At 42.3% G+C, this 23,938-nt stretch overlaps 1 protein-coding gene across 1 annotated transcript; it reads left to right on the top strand.

Annotated features, from left to right (window-relative positions):
• The first annotated feature begins 1,035 nt into the window (after positions 1-1,035).
• Positions 1,036-17,603, top strand: slc30a2 (solute carrier family 30 member 2). The gene is made up of 8 exons (XM_041865146.2): positions 1,036-1,392; positions 14,390-14,598; positions 15,485-15,631; positions 15,822-15,975; positions 16,201-16,444; positions 16,791-16,896; positions 17,064-17,198; positions 17,394-17,603. Exons 1-8 carry the CDS (start codon positions 1,307-1,309, stop codon positions 17,537-17,539), a joined length of 1,227 nt encoding a protein of 408 aa, XP_041721080.1. The 5' UTR covers positions 1,036-1,306; the 3' UTR covers positions 17,540-17,603.
• The last annotated feature ends 6,335 nt before the right edge of the window (positions 17,604-23,938 follow it).

Genomic DNA, 23,938 nt, shown 5'->3' with positions numbered 1-23,938 from the left:
GAAATACGGCTATTAGTCGTGTTTGCGGCATCGATCTCAGCACCAGGGAACTGGACAGCTCCCCTAACGGGATCATGTGAATAACCGAACACGCTCCCAACGACACTCTTAGCTGTCGCTTTTACAGGTTCGCTACCTGTTTGTTGGGAAACACTCTTAAAAAGGCTCATAAATAACGATGCATCTGGTACGATCATCATATTGCTTAAGTTACATCGCAACTGGGAAATGAGGCCCTGGCTCCTTGTTTTATCTGTGGCAGCGCCATTGAGGCCATCTCCATTTTGAAGTAGTCCGTTTTCTTCTTCTACTACTTCTATGAGTTGGCAAATAAATTGAAAGGGTGCATACTGCCAACTGTAGTGTGTTGTTTGAAAAGATATAAAGCAAGGTTGGGGTTTTACTGCCACCTGTAGTTATGGAATGGCTGATCTCTCCTGATGACCCAGATGGAATCATGTGATCCTTCCTTTAACCCATAGGAAGTCCCACCCAGTTGACTACCTCCAATTGGTGAAAGTCCTCAATGGCGCTGCCCATGTTAAAACAGGATTTTGGGCACTATAGTCCTCTATCTATCTCTATACTCCATCCTTACGGCTAGATGTGTGCCAAAGGTATTACGCGGATTTGACTCAGATTTATCCTGGCTGGTTCTAGTCTGGTCTGAATAAGAGCGTCTGCTAAATGATGTAAATGTAAATGTAAATGTCTACTCCTGTCATTGGCCAAGGTGCAACCTGATATTGAATTAGCAAATGCTGAAAAGTTGAATGTCTGAGGCTATTTGCATGTCATGACAATGTCGTTTAATTTAGAAATGGTCATTGAATAAACTGTAGGCTATAGTCAATGTCCACGACGTTAATTGAGCTTTCAATAATAGATAGCAGCCTACTTGTAGCTACAGGCTGTTGCACCGCACCGAAGGACCCAATCACCACTTTTTTTTGACGCTGACACATACGCTGTCGATACCTTTAAGGGCTGTTTCCAGTCAGCTGTGACTTGTAGCTGCACCAAAGCAAACGCATGCACATTCACAGCTAATTTGACCACTTGGGCTATAGGCTACTACAGCAGTGGAATTGAGAGTAGGCTACTAGTTTGTATCGGGTCTAATATTTGCAACTGGTGATACTTATTGCCATGAAGGATTTCATTCGTTTTATTAGCACAGTAGGAATGGCTTGGACGACTTATCTCAGTGCCATTTAAGATACAGTCGGACTGATCGCCGTGAAACTCCTTCACATCTTCAGATTCTGCTTAATTTGCTAGATACAACGGGTGACAAGACACGACCATGGATACCACTGTGAATTCAGGAAGAAATTCCGAGAAATCTCACCTCGTGCACGAGATGAATGCCAAAATGTATTCACTGAAAAGGTAATGCGCAGTTTTGTTCTTCATGTTTGAGCTGTGATTATTTCATATTAAGCAAAAATAATGTAGATGTTATGATATTTAGTGATATTTGGTTAATTCTACATGCCATATTCTGATATTCTAGGTTGTGCATTAGCCTACAAAGAGGGATAATTTCATGGTAATTTGTACAATTATACAGACATACAGTAGACTGCTCTATTTTTTTGAATGCAGTAATTTTAAGGGTTTATTAAACTGAAAATATTTAGGCTAAGGTGCAGGGCAGTAGGTGTAAACTATTTATCTTGTGCTGTGATTGTTTTTAAAAAACTGTAGTTAGTGTAGCTTATTGTAATTGTTGTAGACATAGGCAACCAAAATCAAACTGATAGAATTAGTCCTGTTTCTTGAAAACATGCGGTAATGCAACGAAAATGAATGTTACCATGAAGTAGGCTACCCATCCCATGCGGGGACAGCTAACGCTGCAAATAGAAGACATTCACATTTGTAGCCTATAATTTCCAAGGATACAGTGTAATTGAACGGTAGTGCCTAACTTTGCTTTATTCACGCCGAGTCTTTTCTTATCCTGTCCGGGTGCTGCCAATAAGCAGGCAGTGTGTGAAAGGTTTTATCTGAATGAACACATTATTTCCATGCTTGGCTTCGTTTTGGACAGTATTTTATGGATAGCCCGAGGGAAGTTAAATGATCACTGGTAAAAACTCATCATCTCTCATTACGAGATCTGATGAGAGAATGGTGAAACACCCTGAGACCGTAGCAATTCTATTAACCCATTTTTAAGTAATAGTAAAAAAACTCACTGGGGGATTGCAGATTTTTATCCGTCACTATTAAAATGTTCAGATACAAAATTGTAGGCAATTTTATTTAGTGAGCTATATTTTTCGGCAACAAAAAAAACATGCATTACAATGTGCTGCCAAGAGAAAACAGAAAATGTATTTAATAATAATATAATAATATGCCATTTAGCAGACGCTTTTATCCAAAGCGACTTACAGTCATGCGTGCATACATTTTTTTGTGTATGGGTGGTCCCGGGGATCGAACCCACTACCTTGGCGTCACAAGCGCCGTGCTCTACCAGTTGAGCACACCAATGTGCTGCCAAGAGAAAACAGAAAATGTATTTAAGAATGTGAAAAGCTTTTTAAAAGAAAGAATCCTTGAAATAGTTGTTATTATCTAATCTAACTATTTAAAATGTGCATGGGGAAATGGGGAAAAAGCCATGTTTAGTTAGTTATATGTAGCATGTATATAAAAAATAACAAAGCTATATAGATTATTAGGCCTACCTATTTATGTGTAAAAAAATGCTAAATACTGTTTAACCTAAACGAAAACTATTAGTCTATTATTTTAGTAGCCTATTGGGTTTAATACTCGATTACCAATGGCATAGAAATTGTAACCGCAAAAACACAAAAGATTGAATGAAGATTATTTGATTTCAGCACCATGGACAGCAGTTGCGTGTACAGAAAACATTTGACAAATGCTCGTTGTTTTTGCCACTCAAGTTGGTTATTTACTTGAATGGAAATAATGAACTTCTATCGTAGCAAATAAACCATAGAATCCTTGATGTTTTATTGATTTTGGGAATGTATTGCAATACGAATAGCTAATAGCCTATCCTTCCGGAAGTACATGTGGATCATCACATGGGAATTGGGCCTACACTGGATTCAGAGAGTGCTGGCGAGACCTGGCTATCTCCAAGGAAATGTGTCATCACCCACTGGGCAAAAACTGGTTGAATAAACGTTGTTTCCACATATATATATATATTTTTCAATATAAGATGACGTTGAATCAACATGGAAAACTGTTTGGATTTGCAAAAAGTAATTAATGTTAGGGATTTTCGTATTTTTTTTACCCAGTTTGCGACCTAAAACCAATGACATGTTGACATTTTTTGTTGATTTCACGTTAGTTGACAACTGAACCAAATGTAAATAAAAACTAGACGTTGAACTGATGTCTGTGTCCAGTGGGAAGCCAAAAGTATGTTAAGTTGATGGCATTAATAGGCCAATAGGAAATGCCCCACGATATTATATATATATTTGCCTTGTGTTGGGTTTAAGTGGACTCACATATTTTGAATTTGTATTTAAATTGCAGTATGATTTAATTAGTCAACCTCACCTGGGCTAACCATATAATTTCCAATAAAAAAATTGAATATTTGCTAGATTAATTTGATATATTAGCATCAGGAAACACGTGTTATATGAGATATGTGTTATATGTATACAGACATTTGTATAGAGCCTAAGAACGGTTTTAATGTCTTTAATCAAATCAAATGATCCGAAAATGCAATTAGATTTTAATAACATTACTTACATTTGAAGTTGAAGGTCCCGAATAGTTATTCTGATTCCCATAATATTTTTTTGTGATAGAAATGCTCACATTAAAAAAAGTAATTTCTCTCTCATGGCTAACTACCAGGAAGTTTGAAAAGACAGGCTAAGTGGGCGGGGAGCTTATATTCATGAGCTCGCCTTGACTGACAGCTCTTTGAAATGCAGTGTTGCAGTAAAATCATCTCAAGCAAATTTGGTGATAAACAAAGCAATTCAAACAACATTGAAATTGCATCGATTATGTCATTTTTTTTTTATACATCTCCTGTTTGGCATGTCTCTTGTGATGCACTTCACAGCAGCACTGAAGGACGTGTTGACATGACAACTGCATCAGTTTTGAATGCCCCCCCCCCCCTTTTGTTCCATGCTGGCTGAGCTAAGCATCTTTGCCATAGATGAATGGTGCAAACTTATATTTGTTAACACCCTACAGTCATGTTTTGGCACCAGTAGAGTAGCTATCTAGCTTTATAAACCACTCCCCTCTGCAAACACGCCTTCTCCGATGTTGAGTACAAGGTGGTACTTATTTAAATTAGGTAAGAGAATATCATAATAGAATTGGTGTATTAAAATTAGCGTTATGGTGATGTCACCCTTCCCCATAATAATCCTGACTTCTGAATCCAAGTGTTTCGCATGGGGGAGGGGACCAGTAACTTTATGATCAAACTTGATCAATATAGAAGCAGCAGTAATTTTTTATACTTTGGTCATCATACTTTGATCTGGTTTCATCCAAATATCATGAAAAACATGATTTTGACTGTTCATGACCTTTAAAGAACTCTCAAAGTCACAGATTTCGACCCTCCATAAACACCAACACAATATAGTTATATTTTAACGCTATTTACCATTCTGCTTGCCCTTACTAAACCAAAGTGACAAAAACTGTACAGATAGGCTAACTGGGTCCTATTATGTAAACTCTGCCAGTGAGAGCAGTGTGCATTCAACAATGACAATAGGACTTTGATACAATCTGAGCTTTGATATTGTAAAAGAGTAGTATAAATTAAATAGGTTGCTTGACAGCACCATGCATTCCAAGTCTGGGACAATAATTATGAGAGAGAGACTGATGTTGCAGCAGGTAACACCAACCCTGGAAAGTATTGCAGCGTGAAATGGGGAATGTTTATGTTTATGGCATGTTTGTTTAAGTGTGCCCACAGTGTGTGGGGGTGTGGGTGTTGCAGTGTCACCATATCTTCAGATCAGCAAAGCAGGACGGTCTTTACAGTTATAGTCACCCATGCATGAGAAATCCTCAAGATGACCATTTGGGAGAGGATGGAGTCAATATAGCCTATGTGTTTTTAAAGGCCCAGTGCAGTCAAAAACATGATTTCCCTGTGTTTTATATACATTAGATCAGGACCGCCCAACCCTGTTCCTGGAGAGCTACCGTCCTGTAGGACTTTAATGCAGGGAAACTTAAATCTGTTTTACCTCATTTCTACCAGCATGTTACATGTGCAACCAGAGGGGAAAAAAACTCTAGACCACCTTTACTCCACACACAGAGATGCGTACAAAGCTCTCCCTCGCCCTCCATTTGGCAAATCTGACCATAACTCTATCCTCCTGATTCCTGCTTACAAGCAAAAACTAAAGCAGAAAGCACCAGTGACTTGGTCAATGAAAAAGTGGTCAGATGAAGCAGATGCTAAGCTACAGGACTGTTTTGCTAGCACAGACTGGAATATGTTCCGGGATTCTTCCGATGGCATTGAGGAGTACACCACATCAGTCACTGGCTTCATCAATAAGTGCATCGATGACGTCGTACCCACAGTGACTGTACGTACATACCCCAACCAGAAGCCATGGATTACAGGCAACATCTGCACTGAGCTAAAGGGTAGAGCTTCCGCTTTCAAGGAGCGGGACTCTAACCCGGAAGCTTATAAGAAATCCCGCTATGCCCTCCGACAAACCATCAAACAGGCAAAGCGTCAATACAGGACGGACGGTCTTTTACGCTGCTGCTACTCTCTGTTTACTATCTACGCATAGTCACTTTAATAACTCTACCTACATGTACATATTACCTCAATTACCTTGACTAACCGGTGCCACCGCACATTGACTCGGTACCGGTACCCCCTGTATATAGCCTCGCTATTGTTGTTTTTACTGCTGCTCTTTAATTATTTGTTACTTTTATTTAGTATTATTTTATATTGTATTTTTTTGTGATTCTTAAAACTGCATTGTTGGTTAAGGGCTTGCAAGTAAGCATTTCACTGTAAGGTCTACACCTGTTGTATTCAGTGCATGTGACAAATAAAATGTGATTTAATAAGTGTAAGAGCTGTTGGAAAAAAACGCCTTAAATTTCAGCCTGTTTTGGTGGGATGGTGTCTTGGCCTGCCTGGTGACATCATCAGGCGGTAAATTAGTTAATAGACCAATAAGAAAGAGAGTTCCAAACCTCTCTACCAATAATTTCTGTCACGATCGTTTACGGATGAGACGGACCAAGGCGCAGCGTGATAAGCGTACATATTTATTAACGTACTGAACACGAACAAAACAACAAACAAACGATACGTGAAGTCCAAGGTAGACTAATAACATACCTATACACACGTTTTTGAGCCGTTTCTGCTCTACTTCCTGAACTCCTCCCGTCGATGCAATCCACTTCCGTTCTGCCGGGCTGGGTTTGTTTTGCTAGCTAGCTCCGTTGTGCCGACAAAGCACTGATATCGCAGTGACAAAGAGGATATAAAAATTACAATTACAACATGAAGAAAAGTGGTTCGGGAACGACGTGTGCGGTAGTTGGTTGCAAAAACTTGAGAAAGCACCTGAACGAGTGGTTAGATAGAGAGTGCTACGACCACAAACCAGCTACGAAGAGGCAATGTCCATGCGCTCCATTGTTTAAATTTTTTCGCAAGCCTGATACCGACTCGGAATCAAGGACCTGGCTGAAGGCATTGAATCTAAAGAAACCACCCCTCAACGTTTTTGTTTGTTCCTATCACTTTGTTGACCAAAAACCTACCAAGGATAATCCTTTCCCAGAGTTGTGGTTGGGATACAATCGCCCTCCCCAGCCAAAGAGGCGTCAACTCACCCAGCGGACCACTGCCTCCCCCAGATAAAGAAACGCAGACTTGAATCTGAGGGTAAGTTCAGCAACTTTAGCTATGAAGCTGACAATACTGTTAATTATGAAGAAGTTGTCATACATTAACATTGCTACCGGTATTTTGCTAAGGCAGTTGATTGTTTTGGAGATGGGACAAACAATGCCCACGATAGCTACATCATTAATTTGTGTGTGTGTGTGTGTGTGTGTGTGTGTGTGCCTGCCTGCGTGTGCCTTAGTCTACATCATAAATACAATGCAAGGTGGCAGGCTGTTGTGATGATGATTGTGTGTGTGCGTGTGAGTGCAATGTTGTAGTACACATTTTTCCATTGTGATGTTTGTAGTGAGAGGACTCTATGCCTGCATTAATTTTGCTCCATCCATGTTTTCTCTTCCCCTTTTTAGATGCTCCAGAAACCTGTCAGCCTGTCTGTGAGGCCGAGCCTGCTACACCAAAATGTCGAGATGCCCAGACCCAATGGGAGGATCCGTCACATATTGATCACATTTACTGTTCAACAACACAGTCTGTTAAAGTAGACAAGGCCACACAGTGCGAGGCAGAAATGGGTCCTACTGTGACCAGCACCACGGTCATTGATGATGCTAGGTCCCGGCTTATGGTTCAATTCTTCACCCTGGTGACGGTGTTGTTGCCTTTCAGTAAGCCATCAATTACCCTTCCTGTTGTTGACCAAATACTTATGACGTTGATGAAACTAAAACTAAACCTAATATTAGGAGATATTGCTCACCGCTTCAATGTGTCTACATCCATGGCAAGCATTGTGATTAGTCACTGGATTGACGTGATGGGTGAACAGTTCAAAGTCCTGATCCCCTGGCTTCCAAGAGAGACCATTCGTGCCACCATGCCCTTGTCGTTTCAGAGGAACTACCCTCGAACCACCTGCATCATTGACTGTGCCGAAAGTGCCATGCAGAGAGCCACAAACCACGACTCAAGGAGTGACACTTTCAGCCAGTATAAATCACGCAACACTGTGAAATATCTCGTCGCTGTGGCCCCTAATGGGCTAATCATGTTTATATCTGATGCCTATGCTGGCAGAAGCAGCGATACGTTTATCACCATGGACAGTGGGTTCCTAGACTATCTGAGGGCTGGTGATGAGGTCATGGCGGACCGTGGGTTCACCATTCGAGACTTGCTTGATGAGAGAAGGGTCAGTTTGAACATCCCTGCTTTCACCTACAGGCGCAATCAGTTGACCAATGAGGAGACGACACGCACCAGGCGAGTAGCCAATGTCCGCATACATGTGGAAAGAGCAATCCAGAGACTGAAGGTGTTTAAGATTTTATCCCAGAATGTTCCCATCAGCATGGCACCGAAACTGGACAACATCTTAACCATCTGTGCTGGCCTAGTTAACCTGAAGAGTCCACTGATCAGTGAGGTTTAGAATCTTGCCCTGTGTCCCTGTCTACCAACACCCAGCCATGTTGTTCATTAAATACAGATAAACACAACAAATACTGCGTGCATTGTATTTTTTAATATTATATATGAATATTTTCATAGTGATGTAATTGTGTGGGCTGCTTTTGTATTTTACTTTTTAATACCTGTTAAGATTAAACACGCAATCTTTCTTGTTGAAGCCATTTGTTTAGTTTCCTCAAAACAATTAATTAATCCAGTGTTATTTATGTACAGTATGAGCTTACTATGAATTATGAACTGTGTTAAAATAAATTGTAGCACTCTAAGGCTTGAAATTACATCAAACTTTATTTTCACTCAAACAGTAGGCACACTGATATATTGCACAGCATAAAGAGATCATGTAAACAATGGACATCTGTTGGCTCCTGTGGGCATGACCTAAATAAGGCAGTTTATTTTGGTTTTAAAATGCTGAGATATTTACTGCAGAACTGTAACCTTCCCTCAACAAAATCATCAACAATTTTCGGGAGCATGTGGGCAAAGTAGAATGTGTGCAGCCTTATGATATGCCCCTGGACAAAGCCTTGGTCGTAGGGTACTTCGATTTCTAGGTGCTCAGTTTTGTTCCAGATCACCAACTTGGAGTGCTGAAGCCCTGTGCAGTGCATCCCAATTTGTACCTGCATGTAGTAGCCTTTTGGACCATTGCAGGCAATATGGTAATCTACCCTATCTCCGTTTGCCACAGTTGTGATTTCGCAGTTCTTTGTTGCCAAAAATTCTGCAAGTGACTTGTTTCCCATCACAGGTGATTTGATCTCCAACAGAATGTCGTTGTTTATCACTCCAGTAGAACCGTGTTCCCAAACTAGCGTCGACATCGCTGTGTTTACACCGGCAGACGTTGTGCAAACAACTTCCGGCGGAAATGAAATGCATTTGTGTAGAGTTATGGCGCCACCCGGGATACAGCGCGTAAACTTGTGTATACGGAACAAGCTCCCACACAGACTGGTGCCAAACAGGCTGCCTAAGTATGGTCCCCAATCAGAGACAACGAGCTACAGCTGCCTCTGATTGGGAACCACCCTGGCCAACATAGATCTACACGATCTAGAACAAAACATAGAAAAACACAACATAACACGGAATATACACACCCTGACTCAACAAATAAACGTCCCCTGAGTCAGGGCGTGACAGTACCCCCCCCCAAAGGTGTGGACTCCGACCGCGCCACAAAAACATAACAGGGTAGGGGCCGGGTGGGCATTCCGCCTCGGAGGCGGATCCGGCTCCGGGTGTGACCACCACTTTCTCACCACCTCCCTGTTGCGCCCCTGATCTGGTCTGGCACCGCTGACTGGAGCTGGACCCGACGACGGTGGATCGAACTGTACAGGCTCCGGACTGGAGCCGCTGACCGGAGCTGGACTGGGCACCGGTGGAGCGGACTTCTCTGGCTCCGGAGTGGAGCGGCTGACCGGAGCTGGACTGGACCCCGGTGGAGCGGATTGCTCTGGCTCCGGAGTGGATCCGCTGACTGGAGTTGGACCGGACCCCGGTGGAGCGGATTGCTCTGGCTCCGGAGTGGATCAGCTGACCGGTGCCGGACCAGGCACCGGTGGAACAGGCACGGGCCTTGCCGGACTGGACACACGCACCACTGGCCCGGTGCGGGGAGCAGGAACGGGCCGGACCGGGCTGACGACGCGCACCACTGGCTTGGTGCGGGGAGCAGGAATGGGCCGGACCGGTCTGACGACACGCACCACTGGCTTGGTGCGGGGAGCAGGAACGGGCCGTACCGGACTGGCGACGCGCACCACTGACTTGGTGCGAGGGACAGGAACAGGCCGGGCTGGACTGAGAACACGCACCACTGGCTTGGTGCGGGGTTCAGGAACGGGCCGGGCCGGACTGGGAACACTCACCACTGGCTTGGTGCGGGGAGCAGGAACGGGCCGGACCGGGCTGACGACGCGCACCACTGGCTTGGTGCGGGGAGCAGGAACGGGCCGTACCGGACTGTGGACACACACCACTGGCTTAGTGCGAGGAGCAGGAGCGGGTCGGGCCGTACTGGGAACACGCACCACTAGCTTAGTGCGGGGATCAGGAACGGGCCGGACCGGACTGGCGACACACACCACTTGCTTGGTGCGAGGAGCGGGACTGGGTTCCCTTATAAACCTCCGCTCCTTCTGCTGCCTAACCAGCTCCTCTCGCCGTGCCTCTACACTCTCCTTCTCCCTTATCGCCTCCTGTAGCTCCTCCCTCTGACCAATTAACTCCTGCTCCCTCTGGACCAATAGCCCCCATAACCTGGTGGCCTCCTCTCCTAGTCTGCAGATTCGCCCTGTCGCTGCCTCCTGCTGCCTCGTCGTCCACGCCGTGTGCCCCCCCAAAAATGTTTCTTGGGGTTGCCTCTCGGGTGTCCGTCGTCGGCACGGTTGGCGCCGTTTCTCCTCTCCTGCTTGGGCATTTACCTTCGCCCATGGCCCTTTCCCCGCGAATATCTCCTCCCATGACCACCATTTGCCCACCTGAGACATCACTATTCTCTCTTCCTGGGCACGCTGCTTGGTCCTCATTTGGTGGGATCTTCTGTCACGATCGTTTACGGATGAGACGGACCAAGGCGCAGCGTGATAAGCGTACATATTTATTAACGTACTGAACACGAACAAAACAACAAACAAACGATACGTGAAGTCCAAGGTAGACTAATAACATACCTATACGGAACAAGATCCCACACAGACTGGTGCCAAACGGCTGCCTAAGTATGGTCCCCAATCAGAGACAACGAGCTACAGCTGCCTCTGATTGGGAACCACCCTGGCCAACATAGATATACACGATCTAGAACAAAACATAGAAAAACACAACATAACACGGAATATACACACCCTGACTCAACAAATAAACGTCCCCTGAGTCAGGGCGTGACAATTTCAGTTTTCCCCTGCCAACTCAGACCACTCCCAGACAGTCCTAGCAAAATTCTTGATTGAGAAATTGCTCTTTGCTAAGAAGCTATTTTTATTTCTTTTTGACCATTTTCATTGAAAGCAATCACAGTAAGGTACTTAGCCTAATTGTTACCTAGAAATGATTTGATATTGAGATAAAAATGTACGCATTGGACCTTTAAATGGATGGAATTAAGATGAAATGACAGATTAAGAATTTGATAAATCTGCTCCTACACGTTAAATTAGGAGAGAAAATGTTATAGGCTACAATTTGGATGCAACAGCAGAGCCTCTTCTAGGATCCAAATTACAGACAGCAGTGCAAGGTATACTGGCTGCTATCCAGCATCAGAGTGTCAGGTTGTGTAGACAGGCTGAACAGCCCAGTTCCCTTATGTCTGAAAATCGGAAACTCTTTGATGAATCATGCTTGAATTGGGGGCCTCGTCAGTCTGGCTAACATTAATGGCTATTGGCCTTATGACAGACCTATTTCCAGACGTCCCACTCAATAAAAGGCGCCAAGGTAATAGCGCTCTGGCATCACATTTCAGATTGCTGTCAAGATCTCTTGCACCAAATTACCTCAAGATTTCCCGCGCCCGCTCCCGCCCATCTCGCTCTCTTATCGCAGATGATAGTAAAATGGGCCACGAAAACAGTAGTTTGTCAGACTTCAGTGGATTCATCATATTTTGACCAGCCCTTTGAACAACACAGCACCATCATTTATTGGTTAAAATGTCCCTAAATTATCCAACATGGCATGTGATAGGCCTATGCCAACACATCTACAGTGCCAATGGCTCACCAGGATGAGCAAAGCAAACAGAATGTCATTTTCCAGCTTGATTAATCGTTTGCTGACTAATAATTTAAACAACAGCAGGCCTAAACAAATAACAACTAAGTGTCTTCAGGCTGTTTTTTCAAATGTATTTCTTAAAGGCCTAGTGCAGTCAAATGTGATTTTCCAGTGTTTAAAATATACAATGCCTTCAGAAAGTATTCACACCCCTTGAATTTCTACACATTTTGTTGTGTTACAAATTGGGATTAAAATGGATTTTATTGTCTTTATTTTCTTCAACGATCTGCACAAAATACTCTGTAATGTCAAAGTGGAAGAAAAATGCTCTCTTTTTTTTTAAAGGTTAATGAAAAATAAAACACTAAAATATCTTGATTAGATAAGTATTCAACCCCCTGAGTCAATATATGTTAGAATCCCCTTTGGCAGCGATTACAGCTGTGAGTCTTTTGGGGTAAGTCTCTAAGAGCTTTGCACACCTGGATTGTACAATATTTGCCCCATTATTTTATGCCCCATTACTATTCAATGCTTTGTATTCAGGACAAAAAGTTAATTTCTTTGCCATATTTTTTTGCAGTATTACTTTAGTGCCTTATTGCAAACAAGATGCATGTTCTTTTCACTCTGTAATTTAGGTAAGTATTGTGGAGTAAATGCAGGCTGTTACACAACAAAATGTGGAAAAAGTCAAGGGGTGTGAATACACTGAGTCTCTCCTCAGGCCCTTTAGTCTACTTGTCTTGAGCACAGAAACCTGGAAATACATTTGCTCAATCATAGTCTACACCAAATACATTATACTTGTATCTTTACTTGTTTACAAAATAATTGTATTTCCTTTTAAAATCTACAGTAGCAAGACAGTTGAAGGAATAACTGAATACAGTGAGAGTTACAGTTTGGGAGGGAGAAGAGAGACTGATAGTGTACAAGACACTGCTGCAGAAGCATTGTAGAACATAATAATTTTTGGAATGGAGTATTTGGAATGGCATCAAATCATGTGTTTGAAGTATTTTATACCATTCCACCCATTCCGCTCCAGCCATTGACACGAGCCTGTTCTCCCCAATTAAGGTGCCACCAGCCTCCTGTGTGATGAACATATACATTTTGTCAGTGCTCCCTGCTGTGCATTATTGTAGCCTACAGTATGTGAAGATGCCATGACTAACATGATACTGCATGGAATCAGAAGATATTTTGCAAATAGGCCAGTTCACATGGCTGTGAAAATGGACAGGCATGGGATTTATACTGGTTTGAAGATAAGTTCTCACAGTTGTGAGTCCTTCTTGTAGAAGGCAACAAGCTATTATTTATCACATAAAGCATTTGTTTAGGACATTGACATGGACACCCTAATTTCAATTGGAAAGGTTTTATCTGACATATGATCCCTTCTTTGAGAACCACTATAGGAATCCCCCCTACACATTCAAATCAAACCCTCCATTTGTTCAATGGAATGGAGTCGATCCTGAGGTTAACCAATCCTGCTTGCTCTTCAGTGTGTATGTGTTGATGTGAAGTGTGTGAGCACAATAGCTAGGGATATATGTTTGTGTATTTTACATGTCTGTGTGTGTGACAGACAGACATTTGAATAGCCTCCATGTCCCCATGGTGTGATTAAACAGAAGCTGTTTTCCACTCGGCTTACTCCTTTTAGCCTGCGTGTCCCTGGGCTCTGGACTGATGGAGTCGGGGCCCAGACCTGGGTTGTCTCCTGGAAGCCAAAATTGTGTTTTCCCCCTCATTAGTCTCACAATCCTCATTACACATGGAGAGAGAATAGTTCGGTTTATTTTCTTTTTTGTGTATTATTTTCCATGTATAATTGTTTTTGTTGATATATATTAGTATAAATGCTCAAACATATTGTTCATTTATGTAATCCTTCATATACATTGCTTTGGCATCAGTGGCAACCACCCATTTATGCCAATAAAACATTTATTGAATTGAGAGAGAGCGAGAAAGAGATATTTGCTGATTGAAATTTAACCAGATCACTGTGTGTGACGTGGGAGTGTGCTACATGTGTAATTCTCAGGTGATACAGACAGAAGGGCTGAACATCAAACCCACCAAAACCATGTGTATTTGTATAATCCATAGATATGAAAACATCCAGTTCCCCTGCAAGTCCATTCTAAATATTTCAGGTTGTTATGCATTATCATCTTTTATGAAAAAAAGATCATAAGACAGGGCAGACCTACTGTATGTATGTTTTATAAATAATATATAAATGATGTTGTGTAATTTCCTTTCCCATCCCAGTTCCTTTTCAGACTCCAAAGAAGACTATCCCAACTTCCCGTTTGAGAACGGAGATGTGGCTGGTGCCATCGAGCTGAAGCAGCCTGTTGGCGCCCATTGCCACGGTAACAAAGCAGTGAGTGAGGAGAACCATGACACGCTGCTGGCTAAGAAGAAGCTGTACATTGCCTCCATTGTGTGCCTCATCTTCATGATTGGAGAGATCATAGGTAAGGCTTGGTGATAATATTCATTAGTCTAAAATGCTTTTTCATAGCTAGGGCCAGGAGCTTTTCCTAACCAGACAAAACTATTGGCCCTTATTAGAAGCTATTGACTATTGAGATCAGAGTAATGTTTTACCCTATATGTAAAAATAAAATAAAAATGGCCCTAAACTGTAATTTATACAAACTATGAGCAGGTTCCTTACACTTTAAAGTCAAGGGGAAGTTCTGTGGAGGTCACTGCCAGTGAAAACTGGGTTTAAGACCATCTGAGTCACAGTAGCACCATGGGCAGTTCTCTGTAATGATATTTTAGAGGCTCCTTGAAATGCATCCAGCCTTTCATGTCGAAATCCTCGCCTGGAAAAAAGACAAATGTCCTGTCAGCCCAAAGGACAATGGAGCGGAGGTAAAAGTGATGAAAGCATGACGGTGACATTTTATATTCTATATTTTATATTTAATGTCCAGGCTTCCTGCCAGGGCTTTGAGTCATCCACTTGTTTCTATAATTCTTTCTCTTGACATTTGGAATGAAAGTGACTGAAACCATGCTGTCTTTTGTACAGTACTACTCAATTTCCTTTCAAGAGGCAATTTCAGAGTTTAGCTAATGACTCAGATTCATTCAAGCATTGTAGTTTTTGCATTATGTTATCAGTACATTTTTATTTAGCTGTAATGGTAATCAAAACTTAGTCTTCATTTTTTATTTTTTTTACACAGTCTGTACTTTCCATTCATGAGACTCATTCATCATCAATAGCATCTAAAACAGGGGTATTCAAGTACTATTTGAGAAGGTCCGGTTACACATTTCCTAGGTGGCAAAAACGAAAACATGAATATTATGGCTCTCTGAGACATCTCCGTTGTTTCTGTGCTACAGGTGGCTACCTGGCCCACAGTTTGGCTATTATGACAGATGCAGCTCACCTCCTGACTGACTTCGGCAGCATGATGGTCAGCCTGTTCTCCCTGTGGATCTCCTCCAGACCACCCACCAAAACCATGACCTTTGGATGGCACCGCTCAGGTTAGGCCCATGACGTACCACCTTAAAACATATTTGAATGCACTTTCCCTTTGACCATTTAGCCTCCAGAATACATGGTGAATGTTGTAATAGCTGAATAGTAATAGCCAGGGTCTCAATGCTTTAAAATGACCTTTCCATAAGTCAATGGATATGTGCTACTGATTGTCACTGTCTCCAACCCCCACAGAGATCCTAGGAGCCCTGGTGTCAGCGATGTCCATCTGGATAGTGACTGGGGTGCTGGTGTACCTGGCCATCGAGAGGATAGTCAAGAACGACTATGAGATCAACAGTCAAGCGATGCTCATCACCTCCAGTTGTGCCGTCGTAGTCAACATCATGTGAGTGGTTCATTATCATGGCTTAGTTATAATCATCTGCACTTGATTGTGGAAAAAATACACATAGTGAAGTAAATACCTTCGCTGGGGTCAGCCATTCACCTGTTGTATTTTTTTAACGTAAAAAAAAATATCAGCTCCTATAAAACTGAAGGATAAAGATAAAGAAGGCACTTTAGACTATTGACATCATCGTTATCATCCTCTATTCCCTCCTTCCTGTAGCATGGCGTACATCCTCCACCACTCTACCACCTTCCATGCCCAGAGCTCAGGCTACCAGCAGATAGATGAGAACGGGCAGAGCCCTTTGGATCACGGCCACTCCCATGTGGGTCACGGCCACTCCCACGCCCTGCTGGGTCATGGCCATGGCAACACCAGTGTGAGAGCAGCCTTCATTCACGTGTTGGGAGATCTCCTACAGAGTGTTGGGGTCCTAGTGGCTGCCATCGTCATCTTCTTCAGGGTCAGTAACAAATACTAGTGTTTACACCTTACAGTAAATATTTACATTATGGCTCATGTTATACTGTATTTATTTACAGTGCAACATATTCATGTTCACTGAAAATGTCAGGTTCTTGGCATATCTTATCGCAAAAAGTCATAAATTGACCTCTAACAATATACCATTTGGAGAGATACAACTGTTGTGCTATTGATGTCGCTCAGAGTCTCAGTAGGAAGGGATTAATGTCTCTCATCACCCTGCAAGATGTTGCTCTTCCATTAGAAACCCTCCCTATGATCTAAGTGGCCATCTGATGCCACCCGCTCGCGTCATACTCTCTCCTTTGGACCTTCTGTTGCAGCCTGAATACAAAGTAGCAGATCCCATTTGTACCTTCCTCTTCTCTGTGTTTGTCCTGGGGACCACGATCACCATACTCAGGGATGTTTTCAGGATACTCATGGAAGGTAAACTCAACTCAACAGCCTTTTCTGTTTCTCCTGCTCTGAAGTGAGCCAGTTGTAAATTAATTTATTTATAGAAAAATACCACAATAAAGCATGGCCTTGAGTTCTATTAGGTTTTTTTAATGGACTATTAATGGGATAGCCCTCTGTCCCCAAATATTCTACAGGGGCTCCTAAGGGAATAGAGTTTAACTCAGTGAAGGAGGTGTTGCTTTCTCTGAAGATGGTGAAGGCTATGCACAACCTGCGCCTGTGGGCCCTGACCGCGGGACAGACCCTGGTCTCCGTCCATGTAGCCATCGGTGAGACCCAGCCTCCCTTAGTCTGACACATGACATCACTCCATTTAGATTGTGCATGTACAATCTACCATGTTGATTCACACGTTGCCAGTAGTGGCCAACAGAAACCAACTGACACATGCAACTAAACAGTTAGACATTACAGCCCAAAAAGCACAATTGTTGACATCTGTTATGGCTATTGTTATTTCCCAGAGGAGAATGCTGATCCCCAGAGTGTCCTTAAGGAGGCTACAGAGATCCTCCAAACCAAGTTTGGTTTCTACAGAACCACCATCCAGGTGGAGCCCTACTCTGACGACATGGCCTACTGCACACACTGCCAGGACCCCATGGACTAACAGCAGTGGAGGCTGCTGAGGGGAGGACGGCTCATAATAAATGGCTGGAACGGAGCAAATGGAATGGCATCAAATACATGGAAACCATGTTTGATGTATTTAATACCATTCCACCTATTCCGCTCCAGCCATTACCATGAGCCCGTCCTCCCCAATTAAGGTGCCACCAACCTCCTGTGACTAACATACACACAACTACCATGGGGACAGGAGAGAGCTGTCATTTTTGAAAGGAAGTGGGTACTGTAAACATACAAAAGCATACAGTGCCTACAGAAAGTATTCATACCCGTTGACTTATTCTTGTTTTGTCACAGCCTGAATTAAAAACGGAATGCATATATATTTTTCTCTCCCATCTACACACAATACCCTAAAATGACAAAGTGAAAACATGTTTTTAGAAATTGTTGCAAATGTATTAAAAATGAAATACAAAAATATCTAATTTACATAAGTATTCACACCACTGAGTGAATACTTTGTAGAAGCACCATTGGCAACGATTACAGCTGACCTGGATTGTGCAACATTTGCCCATTTATTCTTTCCAAAATTCTCCAAGCTCTGTCAAAATGGTTGTTTATCATTGCTAGACAACCATTTTCAAGTCTTGCCATAGATTTTCAAGTAGATTTAAGTCAAAACTGTAACTCGGCCACACAGAAACATTCACTGTCTTCTTCGTAAGCAACTCCAGTGTAGATTTGGGCTTGTGTTTTAGGTTATTGTCCTGCTGAAAGGTGAATTAATCTCCCAGTGTCGGGTGGGAAGCAGACTGAACCAGGTTTGCCTCTAAGATTTTGCCTGTGCCTAGCTCCATTCCATTCCGTTTCTTTTTTTTATTATTATGAAAAACTCCCCAGTCCTTAACGATTACAAGCATACCTATAACATGATGCAGCCACCACTATGCTTGAAAATATGGAGAGTGGTACTCAGTAATTGCCACATTTTTTTGCAGTATGACTTTAGTGCCTTGTTGCAAACAGGATGCATGTTTGGGAATATTTTTTATTCTGTACAGGCTTCCTTCTTTTCACTCTGTCAATTAGGTTAGTATTGTGGAATAACTACAATGTTGTTGATCCATCCTCAGTTTTCTCCTATTACAGCCAATAAACTCTGTAACCGTTTTAAAGTCACCATTGGCCTCATGGTGAAATCCTGAGCGGTTTCCTTCCTCTTCGGCAATTGAGTTAGGAAGGACACCTGTATCTTTGTAGTGACTGGGTGTATTGATACACCATACAAAGTGTAATGAATGACTTAATGTTCAAAGGGATATTCAATGTCAGATTTTTTATTTTACCCATCTACCAATAGGTGCCCTTCTTTGGAAGGCATTCGAAAACCTCCCTGGTCTTTGTGGTTTAATCTGTGTTTGAAATTCACTGCTCGACTGAGGGGCCTTACAGATAATTGTATGTGTGGGGTACAGAGATGAGGGAGTCATTCAAAAATCATGTTAAACACTATTATTGCATATAGTGAGTCAATTCAACTTATTATGTGACTTATAGCCTTGGCGTGACCCTGGACAACACCCTGTCGTTCTCCGCTAACATCAAGGCGGTGACCCGATCCTGTAGGTTCATGCTCTACAACATTCGCAGAGTACGACCCTGCCTTACACAGGAAGCGGCACAGGTCCTAATCCAGGCACTTGTCATCTCCTGTCTGGATTACTGCAACTCGCTGTTGGCTGGGCTCCCTGCCTGTGCCATTAAACCCCTACAACTCATCCAGAACGCTGCAGCCCGTCTGGTGTTCAACCATCCCAAGTTCTCTCACGTCACCCCGCTCCTCCGCACACTCCACTGGCTTCCAGTTGAAGCTTGCATCTGCTACAAGACCATGGTGCTTGCCTATGGAGCTGTGAGGGGAATGGCACCTCTGTACCTTCAGGCTCTGATCAGTCCCTACACCCAAACGAGGGCATTGCGTTCATCCACCTCTGGCCTGCTGGCCCCCCTACCTCTGCGGAATCACAGTTCCCGCTCAGCCCAGTCAAAACTGTTCGCTGCTCTGGCACCCCAATGGTGGAACAAGCTCCCTCACGACGCCAGGACAGCGGAGTCACTCACCACCTTCCGGAGACACTTGAAACCCCACCTCTTTAAGGAATACCTGGGATAGGATAAAGTAATCCTTCTACCCCCCCTTACCCCACCCCAAAGAAGAAAAAAAAAAATGTATATTGTTAAGTGGTTGTCCCACTGGCTATCATAAGGTGAATGCACCAATTTGTAAGTCGCTCTGGATAAGAGTGTCTGCTAAATGACGAAAATTTAAATGTAAATGTTATTATGTGGCAAATTGACATGTGGCAAATCATTTTTATATATTTGTAAAAATGTCAAAAAACATAATTCCACTTTGACATTATGGGTTATTGTGTGTAGGCCTGTGACAAAAAATCTCAATTTAATCAATTTTAAATTCAGTCTGTAATACAACAAAATTTGGAAAAGGTAAAGGGGTGTGAATACTTTCTGAAGGCACTGTAATTGAGGATGTAAGCTAGGAATGGAAACACTGCAAAAGCATCACCATGAGACCCAAAAAACATTTTCTGATCCATCATCAGCTTTACAGGACGTACTGTGCATATGTTCACCATATCATGCCAAAGATTTCCATATAAATACCATTCATTCAAGAGCTATTGATATTCCAGAAAATGGATTTCATGCCAACAAACTGCATCTCAGGGAGGGAGACATGTTAAATAGGAAAATATTATGATGAATGTATCAGCACATATTTCTAGTATTGTATGCCATTACTTCACCAGTCTGTGCTGATGTAGTGCATTTTTAGACAGCCATTTGGCTTTAGCATTCCCTCATTGGCATGGTGCTTTAGGTCAGCAACACAGGGTAATAGCTTGTCTCTGAGTTCTTTGGAGTAATACATTGATATTGACGTAAGAACCCTGAAACCAATGAGATTTCTGTTGATTCTGTCTTACCCAGGCCTTTATCTGTGCTTCAGTCGAGGGTGTCTGCCAAATGGTAGCATTATATTGTTCACAATTGAAAAGAGTTCCGGTTCAAATGAGAAAATGGATTATGTCAGTGTGAGAAAGCATCCTACGAGCTCACTCATCTCACTCAGAGGAGGAATCCTCAAGACAGACCAATTTACAAAAGGAGTTGGTCGATTAGTTTTAGCATTGTGGGCTGTATTAATCTATGCTCCAGGATATGCCCTAAGCAGATATAGCAAATAGACTGGCTGATATTCACAGTGCTCTATTCCTAATTTGAAACTCACTGGAGGTAGGCTACATTGGAATGTGTTGAAACCGTGTTAAATTACCCCTCCAGTTATGCAGTTTCGTTGACATCATAGCCCCGCCTGGATGTTTTCTTGCACTGTTTTGGGATGACGCAGAAGAGAGAGGTCAAATTAACGAATCCCATCTCTATACTCTCACCTATCCACATTTCTCCAAAAGCATACCCATACACCCTCCTCACCCACTCCCACACTGTCATAGGCCTACATGCCATGTAGCTTTGCACAGGGTTTTTGTTTGTAGTTCCTGTGCCTCCACACTGCCTCAACAACCTTCCAAAATTCCAGAGGGTCAGTCAGTCAGCTTTCTAATCCATATCTGTCCACTCCCACAACATGCATGTGCGCAAACCTGTCAGCTTCATAAAAAGAAATACACCAACAAATAAGTGTAATGATGCATCTCTTTAGAAAATGTACAGTGATAAGTGTATTGTACAAAAAAGTCCAACCTGTGACACGCTGACACCATGAAATATAAAAGGCACTCGCCATTCTTGTCGTACTTTGATGCCTGCAGTGAAGTGTCAATATTGTAACCTGCACTGAAAATTAACAGAAATGGACAAACATTCTTCACCAAACACTTGCATGAGTGTTGTTTATCATTCAGATTGTGTAATAAAGATATCTTCATAGGACTGCCAATATGACTATTTGGTAGGGATTACGCTTCTAAATGTCACTGAACTATCCTCATAAAAAATATATTTTGATCACTTTTGATAAAAGGAAAATATATATTAAATCAAATGTAAATATTTTATTTTCATTTGTAAACCACATGGAAATGGAACAAAGAAAGATCCAACTGTAAAGATGCAGTCAAAACAACAGGAACCAACAGCCAATGTATTACTTTTGGACCAGAAAGTGGTTACAAAGCACCTTTCACCCAGGCAAGTCTACTCAAATTCATAAAAGATAACGTTATTATTTGTTCACCAACTAAGTGTAATGTTTCAGAATGCTGTCTTGTATTGGATGAAAATTGTAAATTTGCCAAATCAGTATTTCCTGTGTACGATTTTGTGTAAAAGTGTAAATATATTTGATTTATTGTATAAAAATCAGTCTGTGAAGTCCTGTGTGTAAATGTTTGGTGATATTATATTAAAACGACTGGTCACTGTTTGATATTTTATTGATATGTTTGGTGAGATTTTTGTAAAACTTAAATAAAAGTATGCAGATAACTGGGGGCTATGAATTATTTCATTATTTTCAGAGCTGTAAACTTTACAGGCCAATAATACTCCTCATTAGTGTCATTCCAGATAATAGATCTCCAGTCACAATCAAGACAACTAATTACATCCTGAGAGTACTGTAGTTTACTGTACAGAGCAGCAGCAGGAAATATTCACATATCACCATTACTACGGCTTTGTTCGAGAGCATCGAAACAGTGATGTATCATGGGTAAATTGTAACTGACTGACTGATCTACGAATAATAATGAGTCGTTATTTATGATGCAAAGTGATTTGTAGATCAGTCAGTTGGCAGTCGCCTGCACTGTCGGCTGCAATGTCGAACAAGCCCAGAGTAGGCCATCACTTCCTCACCTAGCTACACTTAGGCCGTGTTCGAGAGCATCAAAGCGACTGCAGGCGACTGCCGACTGACTGATCTACAAATCACCTTTCATCATAAATAATGACTCATTATTTGTAGATCAGTCAGAATTTACCCATGATACATTGGGGTTTTTGTTCCTCTCGAACATGGCCGTAGTAATGGTGATACAGTGAGGGAAAAAAGTATTTGATCCCCTGCTGATTTTGTACGTTTGCCCACTGACAAAGACATGATCAGTCTATAATTTTAATGGTAGGTTTATTTGAACAGTGAGAGACAGAATAACAACAAAAAAGTCCAGAAAAACGCATGTCAAAAATGTTATATATTGATTAGCATTTTAATGAGGGAAATAAGTATTTGACCCCCTCTCAATCAGAAAGATTTCTGGCTCCCAGGTGTCTTTTACAGGTAACGAGCTGAGATTAGGAGCACACTCTTAAAGGGAGTGCTCCTAATCTCAGTTTGTTACCTGTATAAAAAGACCTGTCCACAGAAGCAATCAATCAATCAGATTACAAACACTCCACCATGGCCAAGACCAAAGAGCTCTCCAAGGATGTCAGGGACAAGATTGTAGACCTACACAAGGCTAGAATGGGCTACAAGACCATCGCCAAGCAGCTTGGTGAGAAGGTGACAACAGTTGGTGCGATTATTCGCAAATGGAAGAAACACAAAAGAACTGTCAATCTCCCTCGGCCTGGGGCTCCATGCAAGATCTCACCTCGTGGAGTTGCTATGATCATGAGAACGGTGAGGAATCAGCCCAGAACTACACGGGAGGATCTTGTCAATGATCTCAAGGCAGCTGGGACCATAGTCACCAAGAAAACAATTGGTAACACACTACGCCGTGAAGGACTGAAATCCTGCAACGCCCGCAAGGTCCCCCTGCTCAAGAAAGCACATATACAGGCCTGTCTGAAGTTTGCCAATGAACATCTGAATGATTCAGAGGAGAACTGGGTGAAAGTGTTGTGGTCAGATGAGACCAAAATCGAGCTCTTTGCCACCAACTTGGAGAAGATCTGCAAAGAGCAGTGGGACAAAATCCCTCCTGAGATGTGTGCAAACCTGGTGGCCAACTAAGAGAAACGTCTGACCTCTGTGATTGCCAACAAGGGTTTTGCTTCCAAGTACTAAGTCATGTTTTACAGAGGGGTCAAATACTTACTTCCCTCATTAAAATGCAGATACATTTATAACATTTTTGACATCATTTTTCTGGATTTCTGTTGTTATTCTGTCTCTCACTGTTCAAATAAACCTACCATTAAAATGATAGACTGATCATGTCAGCGTCTGGGTGAAGTGGTGAAACGGAACCAGGCACAGGACACAGAACCTAGAAAAGTATGGCTTTACTAAACACAAAGTAAACCATAGCAAACCCTCCACGCAGGGAAGAGCTAAACAACAGCTCAACAGACGACGTAACAACGAACAATCAACGACAAACCCAGGAGGGAAAACAGAGGTAATATATAGGGAAACCAATAAGCCTAATGAGTA

Source organism: Coregonus clupeaformis, chromosome 36 (assembly GCF_020615455.1).
Source record: "Coregonus clupeaformis isolate EN_2021a chromosome 36, ASM2061545v1, whole genome shotgun sequence".
Classification (NCBI taxonomy): Eukaryota; Metazoa; Chordata; class Actinopteri; order Salmoniformes; family Salmonidae; genus Coregonus; species Coregonus clupeaformis.
The sequence above is the reverse complement of the archived record's forward strand: the minus strand, read 5'-3'. Positions and strand labels throughout refer to the sequence as shown.